Source organism: Notothenia rossii (assembly GCF_949606895.1).
Source record: "Notothenia rossii genome assembly, chromosome: 4".
Classification (NCBI taxonomy): Eukaryota; Metazoa; Chordata; class Actinopteri; order Perciformes; family Nototheniidae; genus Notothenia; species Notothenia rossii.
This window is the reverse complement of record NC_136902.1, coordinates 59,623,349-59,643,587: the sequence shown is the minus strand read 5'-3', so window position 1 is coordinate 59,643,587 and position 20,239 is coordinate 59,623,349. Positions and strand designations below refer to the sequence as shown.

At 36.3% G+C, this 20,239-nt stretch overlaps 3 protein-coding genes across 4 annotated transcripts in view; 2 read left to right on the top strand and 1 right to left on the bottom strand.

Moving 5' to 3' along the window:
* Positions 1 to 20,152, bottom strand: part of LOC307034866 (uncharacterized protein) — a gene marked incomplete at its 3' end in the record, with an annotated part of 38,392 nt that extends 18,240 nt beyond the window's left edge. Inside the window, exon 1 of the mRNA XM_079673792.1 lies at positions 20,025 to 20,152. Within this exon, the coding sequence (XP_079529918.1) occupies positions 20,025 to 20,131 (107 nt within the window). The 5' untranslated portion in view covers positions 20,132 to 20,152. The remainder of the gene's footprint in view (positions 1 to 20,024) is intronic.
* Positions 14,214 to 16,097, top strand: LOC307036487 (uncharacterized protein). The gene is made up of 4 exons (XM_079676849.1): positions 14,214 to 14,533; positions 15,033 to 15,150; positions 15,239 to 15,315; positions 15,750 to 16,097. The coding sequence occupies exons 1-4, from the start codon at positions 14,420 to 14,422 to the stop codon at positions 15,858 to 15,860; spliced, it is 420 nt and encodes a 139-aa protein (XP_079532975.1). The 5' UTR covers positions 14,214 to 14,419; the 3' UTR covers positions 15,861 to 16,097.
* Positions 19,201 to 20,239, top strand: part of kcnj13 (potassium inwardly rectifying channel subfamily J member 13) — an 88,284-nt gene continuing 87,245 nt past the window's right edge. For both annotated transcript variants that reach the window (XM_079676851.1, XM_079676850.1), the window contains exons 1-2: positions 19,201 to 19,326; positions 19,955 to 20,097. The gene's annotated coding sequence lies outside the window, so the exon portion shown is untranslated. The remainder of the gene's footprint in view (positions 19,327 to 19,954; positions 20,098 to 20,239) is intronic.

Below are 20,239 nucleotides of genomic sequence, written 5' to 3'. Positions count from 1 at the left end.
CAAGTGGGGGGTGGTCTTAACTTCCTCTAGAGGGGTCCGGGGGCACCGCGGTGAATTTAGTTTTAGGTTGGATATTCGACGGACATTCGCGGACCTGCCAGCAGCGTCAGTTTCCCGGACCCGCCGGCAGCGTCAGTTTAACGGGGAGATCTTCTCCGCGAAACGAGGCTTTCACTTAGGGACCATCAACAAATGACATTTACAATTACAAAAGAAAAATGTTCTTTTTAATAAATCGACAGCTTCTCGATCGTGTGAATGTGAAGCAAATTCACCCTAGTGCATACATTTATTGAACAAACCTCTTTTTATTGCATTTTAATACTTTAAATAGGTTTTATTAATATTTTTGATGGAAACATTTGCTTATTTCTTCAATAACTTCCAGGTCATGTGACCGATTCACTCAAAATCAGTGCTGGGTCAAAGAACTACACTGGCTGCATAGGACACACCTCTTTGTATTGCATTTTAATAGTCTAAATATTTTTATATTAATATTTTGATGGAAAATTAGCTTATTTCTTCAATACCTTCCAGGTCATGTGAACTAATCACTCAAAATCAATGCTGGGTCAAAGAACTACACTGGCCGCATAGGACACACCTCTTTTTATTGCATTTTAACACTCTAAATATTTTTTATTAATATTTTGATGGAAAAATGAGCTTATTTCTTCAATACCGTCCAGGTCATGTGACCGATTCACTCAAAATCAGTGCTGGGTCAAAGAACTACACTGGCTGCATAGGACACACCTCTTTTTATTGCATTTTAACACTCTAAATATTTTTATATTAATATTTTAATGGAACAATTTGCTTATTTCTTCAATACCTTCCAGGTCATGTGAACTAATCACTCAAAATCAATGCTGGTTCAAAGAACTACACTGGCCGCATAGGACACACCTCTTTTTATTGCATTTTAACACTCTAAATATTTTTTATTAATATTTTGATGGAAAAATTAGCTTATTTCTTCAATACCTTCCAGGTCATGTGAACTAATCACTCGAAATCAATGTTGGGTCAAAGAACTACACTGGCTGCATAGGACACACCTCTTTTTATTGCATTTTAACACTCTAAATATTTTTATATTAATATTATAATGGGAAAATTACCTTATTTCTTCAATACCTTCCAGGACATGTGACCTAATCACTCAAAAATAAATGTGGGGTCAAAGAACTACACTGGTTGCATAGGACACACCTCTTTTTATTGCATTTTAACACTCTAAATATTTTTTATTAATATTTTGATGGAAAAATTAGCTTATTTCTTCAATACCTTCCAGGTCATGTGAACTAATCACTCAAAATCAATGCTGGGTCAAAGAACTACACTGGCCGCATAGGACACACCTCTTTTTATTGCATTTTAACACTCTAAATATTTTTTATTAATATTTTGATGGAAAAATGAGCTTATTTCTTCAATACCTTCCAGTTCATGTGACCGATTCACTCAAAATCAGTGCTGGGTCAAAGAACTACACTGGCTGCATAGGACACACCTCTTTTTATTGCATTTTAATAGTCTAAATATTTTTATATTAGTATTTTGATGGAAAAATGTGCTTATTTCTTCAATACCTTCCAGGTCATGTGAACTAATCACTCAAAATCAGTGCTGGGTCAAAGAACTACAGTGGCTACATAGGACACACCTCTTTTTATTGCATTTTAATAGTCTAAATATTTTTATATTAGTATTTTGATGGAAAAATTCGCTTATTTCTTCAATACCTTCCAGGTCATGTGACCTAATCACTCAAAATCAATGCTGGTTCAAAGAACTACACTGGCCGCATAGGACACACCTCTTTTTATTGCATTTTAACACTCTAAATATTTTTTATTAATATTTTGATGGAAAAATTAGCTTATTTCTTCAATACCTTCCAGGTCATGTGAACTAATCACTCGAAATCAATGCTGGGTCAAAGAACTACACTGGCTGCATAGGACACACCTCTTTTTATTGCATTTTAACACTCTAAATATTTTATATTAATATTATAATGGAAAGATTAGCTTATTTCTTCAATACCTTCCAGGACATGTGACCTAATCACTCAAAAATAAATGTGGGGTCAAAGAACTACACTGGCTGCATAGGACACACCTCTTTTTATTGCATTTTAACACTCTAAATATTTTTTATTAATATTTTGATGGAAAAATTAGCTTATTTCTTCAATACCTTCCAGGTCATGTGAACTAATCACTCAAAATCAATGCTGGGTCAAAGAACTACACTGGCCGCATAGGACACACCTCTTTTTATTGCATTTTAACACTCTAAATATCTTTTATTAATATGTTGATGGAAAAATGAGCTTATTTCTTCAATACCTTCCAGTTCATGTGACCGATTCACTCAAAATCAGTGCTGGGTCAAAGAACTACACTGGCTGCATAGGACACACCTCTTTTTATTGCATTTTAATAGTCTAAATATTTTTATATTAGTATTTTGATGGAAAAATTAGCTTATTTCTTCAATACCTTCCAGGTCATGTGAACTAATCACTCAAAATCAATGCTGGGTCAAAGAACTACACTGGCCGCATAGGACACACCTCTTTTTATTGCATTTTAACACTCTAAATATTTTTTATTAATATTTTGATGGAAAAATTAGCTTATTTCTTCAATACCTTCCAGGTCATGTGAACTAATCACTCAAAATCAATGCTGGGTCAAAGAACTACACTGGCCGCATAGGACACACCTCTTTTTATTGCATTTTAACACTCTAAATATTTTTTATTAATATTTTGATGGAAAAATGAGCTTATTTCTTCAATACCTTCCAGTTCATGTGACCGATTCACTCAAAATCAGTGCTGGGTCAAAGAACTACAGTGGCTACATAGGACACACCTCTTTTTATTGCATTTTAATAGTCTAAATATTTTTATATTAGTATTTTGATGGAAAAATTCGCTTATTTCTTCAATACCTTCCAGGTCATGTGACCTAATCACTCAAAATCAATGCTGGTTCAAAGAACTACACTGGCCGCATAGGACACACCTCTTTTTATTGCATTTTAACACTCTAAATATTTTTTATTAATATTTTGATGGGAAAATTAGCTTATTTCTTCAATACCTTCCAGGTCATGTGAACTAATCACTCAAAATCAATGCTGGGTCAAAGAACTACACTGGCTGCATAGGACACACCTCTTTTTATTGCATTTTAACACTCTAAATATTTTATATTAATATTATAATGGAAAAATTAGCTTATTTCTTCAATACCTTCCAGGACATGTGACCTAATCACTCAAAAATAAATGTGGGGTCAAAGAACTACACTGGCTGCATAGGACACACCTCTTTTTATTGCATTTTAACACTCTAAATATTTTTTATTAATATTTTGATGGGAAAATTAGCTTATTTCTTCAATACCTTCCAGGTCATGTGAACTAATCACTCGAAATCAATGCTGGGTCAAAGAACTACACTGGCTGCATAGGACACACCTCTTTTTATTGCATTTTAACACTCTAAATATTTTTATATTAATATTATAATGGGAAAATTACCTTATTTCTTCAATACCTTCCAGGACATGTGACCTAATCACTCAAAAATAAATGTGGGGTCAAAGAACTACACTGGTTGCATAGGACACACCTCTTTTTATTGCATTTTAACACTCTAAATATTTTTTATTAATATTTTGATGGAAAAATTAGCTTATTTCTTCAATACCTTCCAGGTCATGTGAACTAATCACTCAAAATCAATGCTGGGTCAAAGAACTACACTGGCCGCATAGGACACACCTCTTTTTATTGCATTTTAACACTCTAAATATTTTTTATTAATATTTTGATGGAAAAATGAGCTTATTTCTTCAATACCTTCCAGTTCATGTGACCGATTCACTCAAAATCAGTGCTGGGTCAAAGAACTACACTGGCTGCATAGGACACACCTCTTTTTATTGCATTTTAATAGTCTAAATATTTTTATATTAGTATTTTGATGGAAAAATGTGCTTATTTCTTCAATACCTTCCAGGTCATGTGAACTAATCACTCAAAATCAGTGCTGGGTCAAAGAACTACAGTGGCTACATAGGACACACCTCTTTTTATTGCATTTTAATAGTCTAAATATTTTTATATTAGTATTTTGATGGAAAAATTCGCTTATTTCTTCAATACCTTCCAGGTCATGTGACCTAATCACTCAAAATCAATGCTGGTTCAAAGAACTACACTGGCCGCATAGGACACACCTCTTTTTATTGCATTTTAACACTCTAAATATTTTTTATTAATATTTTGATGGAAAAATTAGCTTATTTCTTCAATACCTTCCAGGTCATGTGAACTAATCACTCGAAATCAATGCTGGGTCAAAGAACTACACTGGCTGCATAGGACACACCTCTTTTTATTGCATTTTAACACTCTAAATATTTTATATTAATATTATAATGGAAAAATTAGCTTATTTCTTCAATACCTTCCAGGACATGTGACCTAATCACTCAAAAATAAATGTGGGGTCAAAGAACTACACTGGCTGCATAGGACACACCTCTTTTTATTGCATTTTAACACTCTAAATATTTTTTATTAATATTTTGATGGAAAAATTAGCTTATTTCTTCAATACCTTCCAGGTCATGTGAACTAATCACTCAAAATCAATGCTGGGTCAAAGAACTACACTGGCCGCATAGGACACACCTCTTTTTATTGCATTTTAACACTCTAAATATCTTTTATTAATATGTTGATGGAAAAATGAGCTTATTTCTTCAATACCTTCCAGTTCATGTGACCGATTCACTCAAAATCAGTGCTGGGTCAAAGAACTACACTGGCTGCATAGGACACACCTCTTTTTATTGCATTTTAATAGTCTAAATATTTTTATATTAGTATTTTGATGGAAAAATTAGCTTATTTCTTCAATACCTTCCAGGTCATGTGAACTAATCACTCAAAATCAATGCTGGGTCAAAGAACTACACTGGCCGCATAGGACACACCTCTTTTTATTGCATTTTAACACTCTAAATATTTTTTATTAATATTTTGATGGAAAAATTAGCTTATTTCTTCAATACCTTCCAGGTCATGTGAACTAATCACTCAAAATCAATGCTGGGTCAAAGAACTACACTGGCCGCATAGGACACACCTCTTTTTATTGCATTTTAACACTCTAAATATTTTTTATTAATATTTTGATGGAAAAATGAGCTTATTTCTTCAATACCTTCCAGTTCATGTGACCGATTCACTCAAAATCAGTGCTGGGTCAAAGAACTACAGTGGCTACATAGGACACACCTCTTTTTATTGCATTTTAATAGTCTAAATATTTTTATATTAGTATTTTGATGGAAAAATTCGCTTATTTCTTCAATACCTTCCAGGTCATGTGACCTAATCACTCAAAATCAATGCTGGTTCAAAGAACTACACTGGCCGCATAGGACACACCTCTTTTTATTGCATTTTAACACTCTAAATATTTTTTATTAATATTTTGATGGGAAAATTAGCTTATTTCTTCAATACCTTCCAGGTCATGTGAACTAATCACTCAAAATCAATGCTGGGTCAAAGAACTACACTGGCTGCATAGGACACACCTCTTTTTATTGCATTTTAACACTCTAAATATTTTATATTAATATTATAATGGAAAAATTAGCTTATTTCTTCAATACCTTCCAGGACATGTGACCTAATCACTCAAAAATAAATGTGGGGTCAAAGAACTACACTGGCTGCATAGGACACACCTCTTTTTATTGCATTTTAACACTCTAAATATTTTTTATTAATATTTTGATGGGAAAATTAGCTTATTTCTTCAATACCTTCCAGGTCATGTGAACTAATCACTCAAAATCAATGCTGGGTCAAAGAACTACACTGGCCGCATAGGACACACCTCTTTTTATTGCATTTTAACACTCTAAATATTTTTTATTAATATTTTGATGGAAAAATGAGCTTATTTCTTCAATACCTTCCAGGTCATGTGACCGATTCACTCAAAATCAGTGCTGGGTCAAAGAACTACACTGGCTGCATAGGACACACCTCTTTTTATTGCATTTTAACACTCTAAATATTTGTTATTAATATTTTGATGGAAAAATTAGCTTATTTCTTCAATACCTTCCAGGTCATGTGAACTAATCACTCAAAATCAATGCTGGGTCAAAGAACTACACTGGCCGCATAGGACACACCTCTTTTTATTGCATTTTAACACTCTAAATATTTTTTATTAATATTTTGATGGAAAAATGAGCTTATTTCTTCAATACCTTCCAGTTCATGTTACCGATTCACTCAAAATCAGTGCTGGGTCAAAGAACTACACTGGCTGCATAGGACACACCTCTTTTTATTGCATTTTAATAGTCTAAATATTTTTATATTAGTATTTTGATGGAAAAATTAGCTTATTTCTTCAATACCTTCCAGGTCATGTCAACTAATCACTCAAAATCAGTGCTGGGTCAAAGAACTACACTGGCTGCATAGGACACACCTCTTTTTATTGCATTTTAACACTCTAAATATTTTATATTAATATTTTAATGGAAAAATTAGCTTATTTCTTCAATACCTTCCAGGTCATGTGACCTAATCACTCAAAAATAAATGTGGGGTCAAAGAACTACACTGGCTGCATAGGACACACCTCTTTTTATTGCATTTTAACCCTCTAAATATTTTATATTAATTTTTTGATGGAAAAATTAGCTTATTTCTTCAATACCTTCCTGTTCATGTGACCGATTCACTGAAAATCAATGTTGGGTCAAAGAACTACACTGGCTGCATCGGGCACACCTCTTTTTATTGCATTTTAATACTTTAAATATTTTTATATTAATAATTTGATGGAAAAATTAGCTTATTGTTTCAATGGAGGATCCTGTGACCTAAGATGTTCATCGTCATAACCACACTGTAGCTATGTTCGTATGACAAATAAAAACCTTGAACCTTGATTCATTAATTAAAGTGCTACTTGTTGTTTTGCCCGCTGACCGGCTGGTCCTGTTGCTTTTTTTGTTGTTGTAACTAGCTGATGCTCAATCTAATCGTGTTCTTCAAAGTCACTGTCGGACTCAGAATTCTCAGAAATGTGACCCACACATTCTGATACACCTTCCTCTTCCTCTACATCATCGTCAAATGGTTCTCTCTCTTCCAAAATCATTTGCAAGGCCCTCTGAGCAGAGCATAATTTGGCCATCTTGATCAGTTGTGATAAGACACACACACACACACACACACACACACACACACACACACACACACACACACACACACACACATACACACACACACACACACACACACACACACACACACACACACACACACACACACACACACACACACACACACACACACACACACACACACACACACACACACACACACAATTTCCACATTCGTGTTAGCCCCGAACCTCCTGTTTGTAATATAAATGTGTAGTACAGTGGGTGGTCATTTTAAATGTGTTCTGATATAAGTTCTTCACAGAAAATTAGCCAACGCCATTGAGTGTGAGGTTGAACAAATAATGTATCATATCATTTTTGTTGATTTATTTATATAGATTTTTTGATTAGATCATAGATACGTCCATGAGTTAAGACCATGGTTAAGACATGATATGTTGATTCACAATCATGTACAGGTGGCGGTATGCACCTTTAAAGTCGTTTGCAATACGCCAAACATCGAGAGAAGAAGAAGAAGAAGAAGAACACGAAGAAGACATTTTAGAAACCAGATCACATTGTTTGATCTAAAAATGGTGCGCTTCAAAAAAGGCAAGACAAAGAAAGCTTTAGACCTGTGGCAACAAGCAGGAGGTAGAGATTTCATCACCAGGTCTTTAATTTCTCATGGTTTTAGTGAAGTTAATGTTACAACTGAGCAGTGGTCCTCAGTTACACTTACAGTGTTTAAAGGTAATAAGAAAGAGCATCTTAAGTGGTTGAGGGTCATCTGGGGTGAAGACCGACGTGGAGTCCGGACTGAGGTGCTTCAAGCAGGTACTGTTAAAAAATAATTTTGATGAGCCCCAGAGCAGAGTCCCGCCTCGGATACCCGGCGGATAACCCGCAAAATAGTTGTGTAACGGGCAGACCCGGCGGCAGACATACGTCTCTGGGCGGGCATTTGATTTGCCAGGGCCGAAACTTACATTTCCCGGGAAATCTGAATTGTCAACGGGGGTGGGGACTTGGGCAAGCACGCAGGCAAACTTGAGGAGCGTACACAGGGTGGAGTGAGGTTGAGCGATAAAGAGAAAGGGAGAGAGAGAGAGAGAGATTGAGCGAGGGGCAGATAGCGTGTGCAGCGGTCTGTTTGCGCACAGAACCGGAGTTTGTGAGAGAGCCGGCTTGAGAGTCAATTTCTCTGAGTTGCCATATTCCTTTCATGAACCACTTCCTGATATCCATTGTTGCAGATAAATATAAATGATAATAGACAAACTAACCTAGCAAGAGTATACTGACAGGCTGCTGTGCCGCATCTCACTCAAACACCCACATGACTCAACCCAGCGAAAAACCAGTCTCGCGCGCAGCCTTTCATTCAGAATTTCATTCAGAATTTCATAGCAAAATAAAAAAATGATATTAAACTAATCTTTCAACATAGTTTACAACAAAAATAAATATTAGGAAAGAGCCCTACAAATAACAACCATAAACATAATAATAAAACAATTACAATGTTGTATTCAGCCCTGATTAAAACTGCGGGCCCAAATCCTGGATGGGCGGGCCCAAATCCTGGATGAGCGGGCCCGGCCCCATGGGGCTCGCCCATGACGCCGGGTCTGGTAACGGGCAAAACATACACGTAGGCCCATATCCAGGGGTGCACATAACTGGTACGCAGGTACGCATGCGCGGAAACAATCTGAATTGCGTACCGTCACTTGTGTCACAAAGCGCATTTGCGTACCGAGGTACTTGTGAAGCTTTTCCAGAAGGCGGTTCGATCACCGGACGACAGAGTCGGTCTCCGTGTGCACAGACGGGGCTGCTGTTAACGTTGGTCTGTACAACGGAATTGTGCCAAAAACTACGCCAACCGGCTGCGGAGGGAGACTCACTGGAGAACTGCGCTAAAACAGCTGATCACAACGTTCACGCTCTGTGGTCACGAAGTACTCCACTAGCCCCCCCCAAAAATTCACAACGGGTCGGGTCGTGGGTCTTATATCAACAGGTCGGGTCCAGATTTGACTTGAAGATAATTGCGTGTAACGCGTCGGTTCGCAGTTGCTACTGTGCTGCGAGGGTTCGGGTGGTTGCAGATTTGCAAAACTGGACCCATGCAGGACTCTGCCCCAGAGGCTTTTAAGTTGAAGCTTAACCCTTGTGAATCCCTTTTTAAAAACATTACTCTGAAAACACTAACGACAAAAATGTCTGCATCTAAAAATACTGTAATAAAGATATTATAGGCTATGTTAATAATGTTGTTCCACTTTCAATTACTTACATTTTTTAACCCAATTCAGTGCTGATCATAATTATCAAATGTTCATTCACTTTTATTTTTTTCGCTAGGGATTTGAAAGTCACTATTTTGATTACACATTATTAAGAACATGTTTCCAAAACACTAACATCTTTACCAAATGCCGTGTCATATTCTTAACACAATCAGAATGCTCGCAAAATTAAACAGTAGCCTGGATAATGCATTTCATTAGGGAGGCATAAGGGTTAATGTTCTTATTTAATTAAATACTACAGCCATCACAGTAGGATGTTAACATAATTTACTGTAATTGACCCAAGGATGGCAGATTGCTTAAAGTTGCATTGTAGTCTTGCAATAAGAGATACAGTAGTTAAATGAGATTTTTTGCTTTTGTAATGTTTGTATTTAGGAAAATATGTCAGTGAAAGAGGGAGAGATGGACAGCACAGTATCAAGAAACAGTCTTACAGTGCACCTACGGGTGAGGAAGACGAGGACACAAGTCAGGATGACAGGGAAATAAGTAACGCACAGCCACAGTCTGAGATAGACACAGAAGAGTCAGACCAACAAAGTACAGAGACAGCCACCAAAATGACAACAACAATGAACAGAAAGGGACAAACAGGCAAGGACAAGAAAGGGCCAGAAAAGGTTAAAAAAAAGAAAAAGAAACAAACGAAAAACAGGGACAGAGCCTGTGGGGAAAGATGAGGATAAGAACGATGAAGAAAAACAGTCTTACAGCGCACCTACAGGTGAGAAAGACAAGGACACAAGTCAGGATGACAGGGAAATAAGTAACGCACAGCCACAGTCTGAGATAGACACAGAAGAGTCAGACCAACAAAGTACAGAGACAGCCACCAAAATGACAACAAAAATGAACAGAAAGTGCAAAGCAGGGCCAAAAAAGTTCAAAATTGCCATGACAAGAAAACAATGGAACAAAATTAAAACTAAACATTGCAAAAAAAAACTCCGTCCCCCCTGGACTGATACATTTTATCAGGAATTTTCGAAAATAATCCATGCTGCACACTTGCTTTCAAATACCAGCATGTTAAGACAAATGATAGCCATAAAAAGAATTCGCCATTTTTCTGTGCCTCTGGAAAATGCACATTTAATGGATGTGCGCTTTAATTTAATTCGCTGTCTACAGTTTCTGAAAAAAGAACAGGCCAAAATCAACGGATAAAAAAATATTTTTTAAAGTCATGCGCATTGGTGAAGTTATACACCATAAAAATCAAAGGCGATTTAGACCAGCAAAATACAAGAGAAGAGGAACAATTTCCAAAGCCTTAACCAGTGGTGTCAGCAATTATTATTACACTATGTTGAGACAGACACCAGTAGAGGAAATAATGGCTGGTAACATAAGCAGAAGCCTCACAAAAGACGTATTAAAGAAAATATCCTCTGAAGTGAAGAAAAGTGCAAGGCTCCACGATGACATGATGCTTGAACTCATGTTGACTCAAAAAATAATCAAAGAGAGCAGCAGTCATGCATCATCAAAAGGCTATCTTCAGCACCTACAAATTGATCCGTTTGCTGTGCATTTATACACAGATGCTGGAATAAAGATATTGACTGAGCACTTGAAAAAGCCAACACCTACGGCCCTCTACCTTGATGCCACAGGCAGCGTGATACAGAAAATTCCTGATCAAAATAAGCGGGTCTTGTATTATGATTTGGTTTTGCCCGGAATGGGTAAGGATAAGCCTCCCTTGCCTGTCACAGAACTGATCACCAATAGCCATTCCATTCCATCTATTTCCCATTGGCTCATGGAATTTAAGAGAAAGTTGTCTTACACAACAAAAAGAAAGATAGCACAGGTTGAGACAGATTATAGTTGGGCTCTGATAAACAGTGTGCTTCTGTCTTTTAACAGGGAAAATATGTCAGTGTACCTTGACAGAGCATTTGAGATAGTGTCTGGACAAACTGAACTGATTCCTAACTTCACTGTGCTGCATCTGTGCTCTGCTCATATCATGAAGGCTGTGTCACAAGCATTTGGAAAAAAAACTGTAGACAGAGGCACACAGGAATATGCAACATTCTGTTTCGCGTACATCCTGAACTGCACAAGTATGCAGGAAGCCCTTGATGTTTTTTATCATATGTGTGTGCTTTTTGATGTAGTGGAGTACACTAATTTGGTGAAACAGAACAAAATGTACCTCGACAAGTGCATTTTGCAAACTCGGGACGTGAAACTGGAGGAAATTGGACATGTAATGGGAGAGGAGGAAAGCAAAATGGAAAAAAATGCTCATAACATTATTGGAAAGTCCCCTTTTACACAAGCTTTTCAAGTCAGACGGGACCAAGCAGAGTGTGACATTCTCTCTGACGATGCTGTTCATGTAAAAAACCACTACCTCTGTCCTGGTGCCATTGATGCAATGTTAAAAAACTACATGGGGATCTTCCCTTTGTGGAGTGGTTTGTTGCTTGGGGATCTGTCGCGACATAGAAAAGGTACCTCTAAAAAAGATAGAAGTCATAAAACCAGGGATACCAACTGCCATGTTGAGCTCTGGTTTGGGTTGGTCAAACACTCCATCCTTTTAAAAAAAAAGTACCTGAGACCAGCTGAGTTTTTGTCTCCAAAATGTATGCCTCAATACAAGGAAGATATATAGAGCACATTGAGCAACACAATCTGCCAATGCATATTCTGGACAAAAACTTTGGACATCCTAGCAGGCCAGATGATGACCACGAGGAACAGTGGAACAAGCGGGAAAGTTCTGCTGGTCACACCAAGCCCAAGTCCAAGTACTTCAATCCACCAAAAACACTACCCAACCCCAAGAGCCCACCTGCCACAAAGGTGAAGAAAAGAAAAGTGGACCAACAGGAAAAATATGCACAGGGAAATGTGAGTTTCTCTAAGACTTACTATGTTCAGAGTGTGTAAATTGTTCTCCAGCATTTTAATTGTAACAATGGAATAAGTAAATATTGTCAGAAAGTAAAGCATGGACTAAATTGGTGAGTGAGGTGAAGGACAAAGGACATGAAGTATTATAACCCAATATGATTAGGTGCATGTTGTAGGGGGAGAATATGAAGATGAAAAATGTAAATACAGCATACAAACTTATAACAGAAACTAGATTTCTAAATCAGACTTTAAACTGCAATTACAGTTTCTGTTCCTGAGCAGCCTGTTTAATGACATTTAGTGAAAACTCTAAAAGGGACTGAGGTTAAATGCATACACATGGACAGTTTAATTATATTTTGTGTATGTAGCTTTGATGGTGCATATACAAAAACAAGGCCTCCACCCAAACATTCAAGATTGTTAACCCTCTGGTATCATTCAAATGCACTACCCTAATTAGTCATTCGGGACAAAAATGTCCAGAGTGATACCGGAGGGTTAAAAGATTCCTCAAGTGTCCATATTAAACAGAATGCATCTATTTCCCCTCAATCTTGACTTAGTTGACCTGGCTGTGGGAAAAAAAGGACACCGAGGTGGTCGTGGCAGTGCTCCCCTCACAGATGAAAGGACGCATCTTACTTATCCGCCACTGTGAGCTATGCTCACTTCGACCCCACCAGTGGTTGACAGGGGAGGTACGTTACTACATGTTTCAAGTGTCTGAAGTTTCACTCTACACTGTGTCATTTTCTTTATCTAGCATTTAACGATTTCTGCCCAAAAAGTATCTGAAAAAAATGTCTAGATACTTTTGTCAGTCACAAGATTCTCAAAGTTGCAGGGAATGAAAGTTCAGTATAACTGGGAATATGCATTAATTGGCAAATTGTTATGATTTTTTTTGCCAGGTAATTGAAGGCGTGTTTCATGTTGCTGCCGACAAATTCGGCGTTGTGAACAAAATGTACTTGCTAAATCACTACACAGCAGGTGTCATTTTGTTCGGGGACAGAACTCAGCTAACATCTCACAGTTTACCAAAGGTAATGTGTGTGGTCTGTGTATGTTTATGTGTGTGGTGTGTTGTGTTTGTGCATGGTGATACTTTAGGGGGAAGTAGGTGTGGATTTGATATGTGGGCTCACACTCACCCATTAGGTACATGGAGTGAAGCATTGGCTGAGATCTTAAATAGGAAATTAACTGAGATTATTTTACTGTATCCTCTCTGAAACTATAGTCATTAGTTAAATCACCTGATAAATCTACTTACTATTGAATTTCCATACCAACACTTGTTTTAAGCACGACCAATGAATGGCACAAGAACATAATTGTCAGACTGATGTTGTTGTTATTTTTACCTTAGCCTTCAAGTTTGTTTTAATCCTTTATTTGATGGCATTATAGGTAAAATTTCACAACTATGAAGCTGTCCTGTCCTTTGTACTTGTCAAAAACAACCACTGGAAGTTGCTGGTTTGTACTTATTTGTGTTATTGTATTATTTCTGTTAAAGCACAAGACTTACATGGTGAAACCAAAAATCTTTTTTGATGAAAAGTGCTTTTACTTTTTCACAGTACATTCATGCCAAAACCAGCACCGTATTCCTGGTGGATCCAGCTCAAAGCATCGAAGAGCTTGATGACTCCGAACATGCTGCCAAAAGAATACAGTAAATCAAAATTCAATAGATATTTTAAAATTCAAGGAAAAACTATATTTAAACGTAAAAAATGTAAAAAATGTGTCACATTCATACTCACAGACAGCATTGAAAGCATTTTAAACAGTCTGATACAGTCTGTGTTCAGACAGTGATATCTATAGCTGACCTGTGGCTGCCCCTTATACAAATAAATGGTCATATGGTGAATACAAACAGTATGAATTTCTGTTACATTATCTTTAGGAGCCACATAATTAGAAATGTAAAGTGTGTTGACATTATCCTTTCTCAGGGAGTACTTCAGGATGAGGAGGACACTCCACAGCATAACAGACTGGGTGGATGTTAAGTGGAAGGGAGGCGTTATGGGTCACCCACTTCAAAAGGATGGATGTAGCTGTGGTGTCGTTGTTGTGAAGGTGAGCTGAAGAGATTCTGTTTTCATCCAGTTAACAAGCAGAGTTTTTAATGTGAAAGACAGTTTAATGCAAGGACGGATTTAAAAAAGCTGTCAAAAGTAGTGGTTGACCGTCCGATAAAGGTTTTTTAAAGGCCGATGCTGATCCCCATAATATTTAGCAGGCAGGTTGGCCAAAGGACAATATATAGTATAATGCCGATATCATGTTGTTGTTTATTGTATTTTTCACAACTGACAACAATTGGATTATGACACAACATTGTTGAACTTAAATTAGTATTCACTTGAACACAGAAAGTTTAATTGACAAAACTTTGCTTCTGAATATCTCAAAATTCCAATAATAGGACCGGTCTATATCAATAATCAAAGGTTTTGGGAGGCATTCTAGTCAAGGGTGGATGTTTTCTATAATGTGTCTCATGTTTTTGTCTGTATCTGTATTACTATACAATAAAGAAGAAAAACCCTCCATAACATAAGTGTTGTTTGTTTAGATGGCAAAGGCAGTCATGGAATCCTTCCCTCTGATCCCGAATGTGAATTTCGAGTGTTCAAAGAAATACATGACACAGGAGAGGAGAGAACTGGCTCTCGAAATCCTTGAGGCATCAGGTAAATAAATATGAATATATGTATATGTATATATGGGTGTCTGTATTTATATAGAAGCTGACATACATGTATTGTTATCTTGTTTCAGTCTTTGATGAGCACACTTATTGTGCTATGTGTGCTGCCTTAAGGCCTCCAGGATCTGGATCTCCCATCACAGACTGGGTGAGCTGTTGTGAAGAAAATGTGTAATTGTGATGTCTACATTTATTTATTTATTTAACAGGGACAGTGCACATTAATGAACATTTCTGTAAATATGCCAGAGTTAGCCAAGAGGCTATTTTTCATCTGTAGTCCCTGGACAGATTTTAAAAGTCAATCTAAAACACATTTAATTTTAAACAACTAAATACAATACATTTAAAAAATGCAACACTCACTACTGGAATACTTAAATCAAAAAATGTAAAAGACAGAACAATAAAACAAAAAAAATAAAACAAAACAATAGAGCATGTTAAAACACAGGGAGTGGGTTTTAAGGAGTAGATGATTGTGTCAGCTGATTCCTCACTAACACTTGAGTATTAAGACAACTGAATGGTAATCTAAGGTACAAATATATTATAAATACATTATTTCTTTCACTTCAACAGGTTCAGTGTGATGACTGCGAACGATGGTACCATGCCCAGTGTCTGGCAATGGACAGCAGAGACCTTAAAAAGGCAGAGACAGGATATTGGAAATGTCCTTTGTGCAAGTAATACTTGAAATGTGCTCAATGATGACGATTAGTAAAACATGTGTCCTGTGTAGCCTTGTTTGTATTACTTTCTGATCATTAATCACTGGGTCACATGACAGGGAAGCTATAGAAAAAACCCTGAATTTGTAATAGAAATATTAATATTAAATAGAGGATGTAATATTATCCGATATAAAGAGCTGTTTCTATTGTGTACAGACTAGTATTCAATTAATAAAGTGATTTTGAGTCATTAGTTATTGAAGAAATAAGCTAATTTTCACATAAAATTATTAATATAAAAGTATTTAGTGGGTTAAAATGGAATAAAAAGAGGTGTGTCCTATTCAGCCAGTGTAGTTCTTTGACCCAACATTGATTTTGAGTGAATCGGTCACATGACCTGGAAGGTATTGAAGAAATAAGCTAATTTTTGCATCAAAATATTAATATACAAATTATTTAAGTATTAAAATGCAATAAAAAGAGGTGTGTCCTATTCAGCCAGTGTAGTTCTTTGGCCCAGCATTGATTTTGAGTGATTAGGTCACATGACCTGGAAGGTATTGAAGAAATAAGCTCAATTTCGCATTAAAATATTAATATAAAAATATTTTAAGTATTAAAATGCAATAAAAAGAGGTGTGTCCTATTTAGCCAGTGTAGTTCTTTGACACAACATTGATTTTGAGTGGATCGGTCACATGACCAGGAAGGTATTGAAGAAATAAGCTCATTTTTCCATCAAAATATTAATATAAAAATATTTAGAGGGTTAAAATGGAATAAAAAGAAGTGTGTCCTATGCGGCCAGTGTAGTTCTTTGACCCAGCACTGATTTTGAGTGGATCGGTCACATGACCAGGAAGGTATTGAAGAAATAAGCTAATTTTCCCATCAAAATATTAATATAAAATATTTAGAGTGTTAAAATGGAATAAAAAGAGGTGTGTCCTATTCAGCCGGTGTAGTTCTTTGACCCAACATTGATTTTGAGTGAATCGGTCCCATGACCAGGAAGGTATTGAAGAAATAAGCTAATTTTTCCATCAAAATATTAATATAAAATATTTAGAAGGTTAAAATGGAATAAAAAGAGGTGTGTCCTATTCAGCCAGTGTAGTTCTTTGACCCAACATTGATTTTGAGTGAATCGGTCACATGACCTGGAAGGTATTGAAGAAAAAAGCAAATTTTTGCATCAAAGTATTAATATACAAATTATTTTAGTATTAAAATGCAATAAAAAGAGGTGTGTCCTATTCAGCCAGTGTAGTTCTTTGGCCCAGCATTGATTTTGAGTGATAGGTCACATGACCTGGAACGTATTGAAGAAATAAGCTCAATTTCGCATTCAAATATTAATATAAAAATATTTTAAGTATTAAAATGCAATAAAAAGAGGTGTGTCCTATTCAGCCAGTGTAGTTCTTTGGCCCAGCATTGATTTTGAGTGATTAGGTCACATGACCTGGAAGGTATTGAAGAAATAAGCTAATTTTTCCATCAAAATATTAATATAAAATATTTAGAGGGTTAAAATGGAATAAAAAGAGGTGTGTCCTATTCAGCCGGTGTAGTTCTTTGACCCAACATTGATTTTGAGTGAATCGGTCCCATGACCAGGAAGGTATTGAAGAAATAAGCTAATTTGTCCATCAAAATATTAATATAAAATATTTAGAAGGTTAAAATGGAATAAAAAGAGGTGTGTCCTATTCAGCCAGTGTAGTTCTTTGACCCAACATTGATTTTGAGTGAATCGGTCACATGACCTGGAAGGTATTGAAGAAATAAGCTAATTTGTGCATCAAAGTATTAATATACAAATTATTTTAGTATTAAAATGCAATAAAAAGAGGTGTGTCCTATTCAGCCAGTGTAGTTCTTTGACCCAACATTGATTTTGAGTGAATCGGTCACATGACCTGGAAGGTATTGCAGAAATAAGCTAATTTTCCATCAAAATATTAATATAAAATATTTGCAGGGTTAAAATGCAATAAAAAGAGGTTTGTCCTATTTAGCCAGTGTAGTTCTTTGACCCAACATTGATTTTGAGTGAATCGGTCCCATGACCAGGAAGGTATTGAAGAAATAAGCTAATTTTTCCATCAAAATATTAATATAAAATATTTAGAGTGTTAAAATGCAATAAAAAGAGGTGTGTCCTATTCAGCCAGTGTAGTTCTTTGACCCAACATTGATTTTGAGTGAATCGGTCACATGACCTGGAAGGTATTGAAGAAATAAGCTTATTTTTGCATCAAAATATTAATATACAAATTATTTAAGTATTAAAATGCAATAAAAAGAGGTGTGTCCTATTCAGCCAGTGTAGTTATTTGGCCCAGCATTGATTTTGAGTGATTAGGTCACATGACCTGGAAGGTATTGAAGAAATAAGCTCAATTTCGCATTAAAATATTAATATAAAAATATTTTAAGTATTAAAATGCAATAAAAAGAGGTGTGTCCTATTTAGCCAGTGTAGTTCTTTGACACAACATTGATTTTGAGTGGATTGGTCACATGACCAGGAAGGTATTGAAGAAATAAGCTCATTTTTCCATCAAAATATTAATATAAAATATTTAGAGGGTTAAAATGGAATAAAAAGAGGTGTGTCCTATTCAGCCGGTGTAGTTCTTTGACCCAACATTGATTTTGAGTGGATCGGTCACATGACCAGGAAGGTATTGAAGAAATAAGCTAATTTTTCCATCAAAATATTAATATAAAATATTTAGAGGGTTAAAATGGAATAAAAAGAGGTGTGTCCTATTCAGCCGGTGTAGTTCTTTGACCCAACATTGATTTTGAGTGAATCGGTCACATGACCTGGAAGGTATTGAAGAAATAAGCTCATTTTCGCATTAAAATATTAATATAAAAATATTTTAAGTATTAAAATGCAATAAAAAGAGGTGTGTCTTATTTAGCCAATGTAGTTCTTTGACCCAACATTGATTTTGAGTGATTAGGTCACATGACCTGGAAGTTATTGAAGAAATAAGCAAATGTTCAATCAAAACTATTAATAAAACGTATTTAAAGTATTAAAATGTGTGTTCAATAAATGTATTCTCTGGAGTGAATTTGCTTCATATTCGCATCATGATCGAGAAGCTGTCGATTTATTAAAAAGAACATTTTTCTTGTGTAATTGTAAAAGTCATTTGTTGATGGTCCCTAAATGAAAGCCTCGTTTCGTGGAGAAGATCTCCCCGTTAAACTGACGCTGCTGGCGGGTCCGGGAAACTGACGCTGCTGGCGGGTCCGGGAAACTGACGCTGCTGGCGGTTCCGCGAATGTCCGTCGAATATCCAACCTAAAACCAAATTCACCGCGGTTCCGGGGGCATGCTTCCCTGGGAAGATTTATATATTTTTTAATATTGAAGTTAAAAGCATCAATCTGGTGCACTTTGAGAGCAAAATTAAGAGATATGGATACATCTCTTAACACCCACATGAAACAGAACTGTAAGCAGATTTACTTTTTTTTATGGATATTTTACAAATCACACTTTAACTCTATTCTTGTTTTACTGTCATATAGTAGGCTATTTCATTTCATGTTTTTCATGTATTACTATATTACTATCTGACATCACATACATCGTAGCATTAAAGTTCACAGTTTATTTATAATTAATAAAAAAATATATTATTTTACTTTTTTCCATGTCCCTTTAGGGACTCCGTACTTTACTAATTGATAAAGCAACTAATCTATTTAGCACTAGAGTTCACGTCGCTAATTTTAAGTTAACTTGCACACATTTGGAAACAATTCAAAAAGAGTCTTGGTCACATAATGTAAGTGTGATAAGAAACATCTTTAACTCAATTCAGCCATGGTATGATCGGTTCAAAAGCTCATTTAAACCTCTGGAACTTTCTACCAAATCGTTCCTTTATGTTGTGTTTAACATTCAGTTTTACAGCAGAAATAGAGATAGACTTTAAGTTGTCTTAAGTGTTGCACTCCTTCTACAGACAGCCTGCATGAGTTCACTTTGGACCAACCGTCTGAAGGAGGAGAGAGGGTCTTTTTTTTACTAGCAAATTATAACTAATATATTCTGTATTCGTCCTACAAACCGCTGAGGCTGTTTCTGGAATGTTAAACAATCAGAGAGCGGGAAGCAGGAGAGCGAACAGAAGAGGAGCGGACTTACGAGGTGACAGAGCCTGGAGACTGGTCCCTGATCCATCGCCTCGGTGGGGACAGCATCTCCCCGAAAACACCCGGTAAACTCCCGCTGCGACTGTCTCCTGAGCCCATCTGTGGATGTGTGCGTGTGTCTCTTTCTCTCTGTCTCTCTCTCTGTCTCTCTCTCTCACCCCCCCCCCCTCCTCTCTCTCTCTGTCTAACTCTCTTGACTCCTCCTAC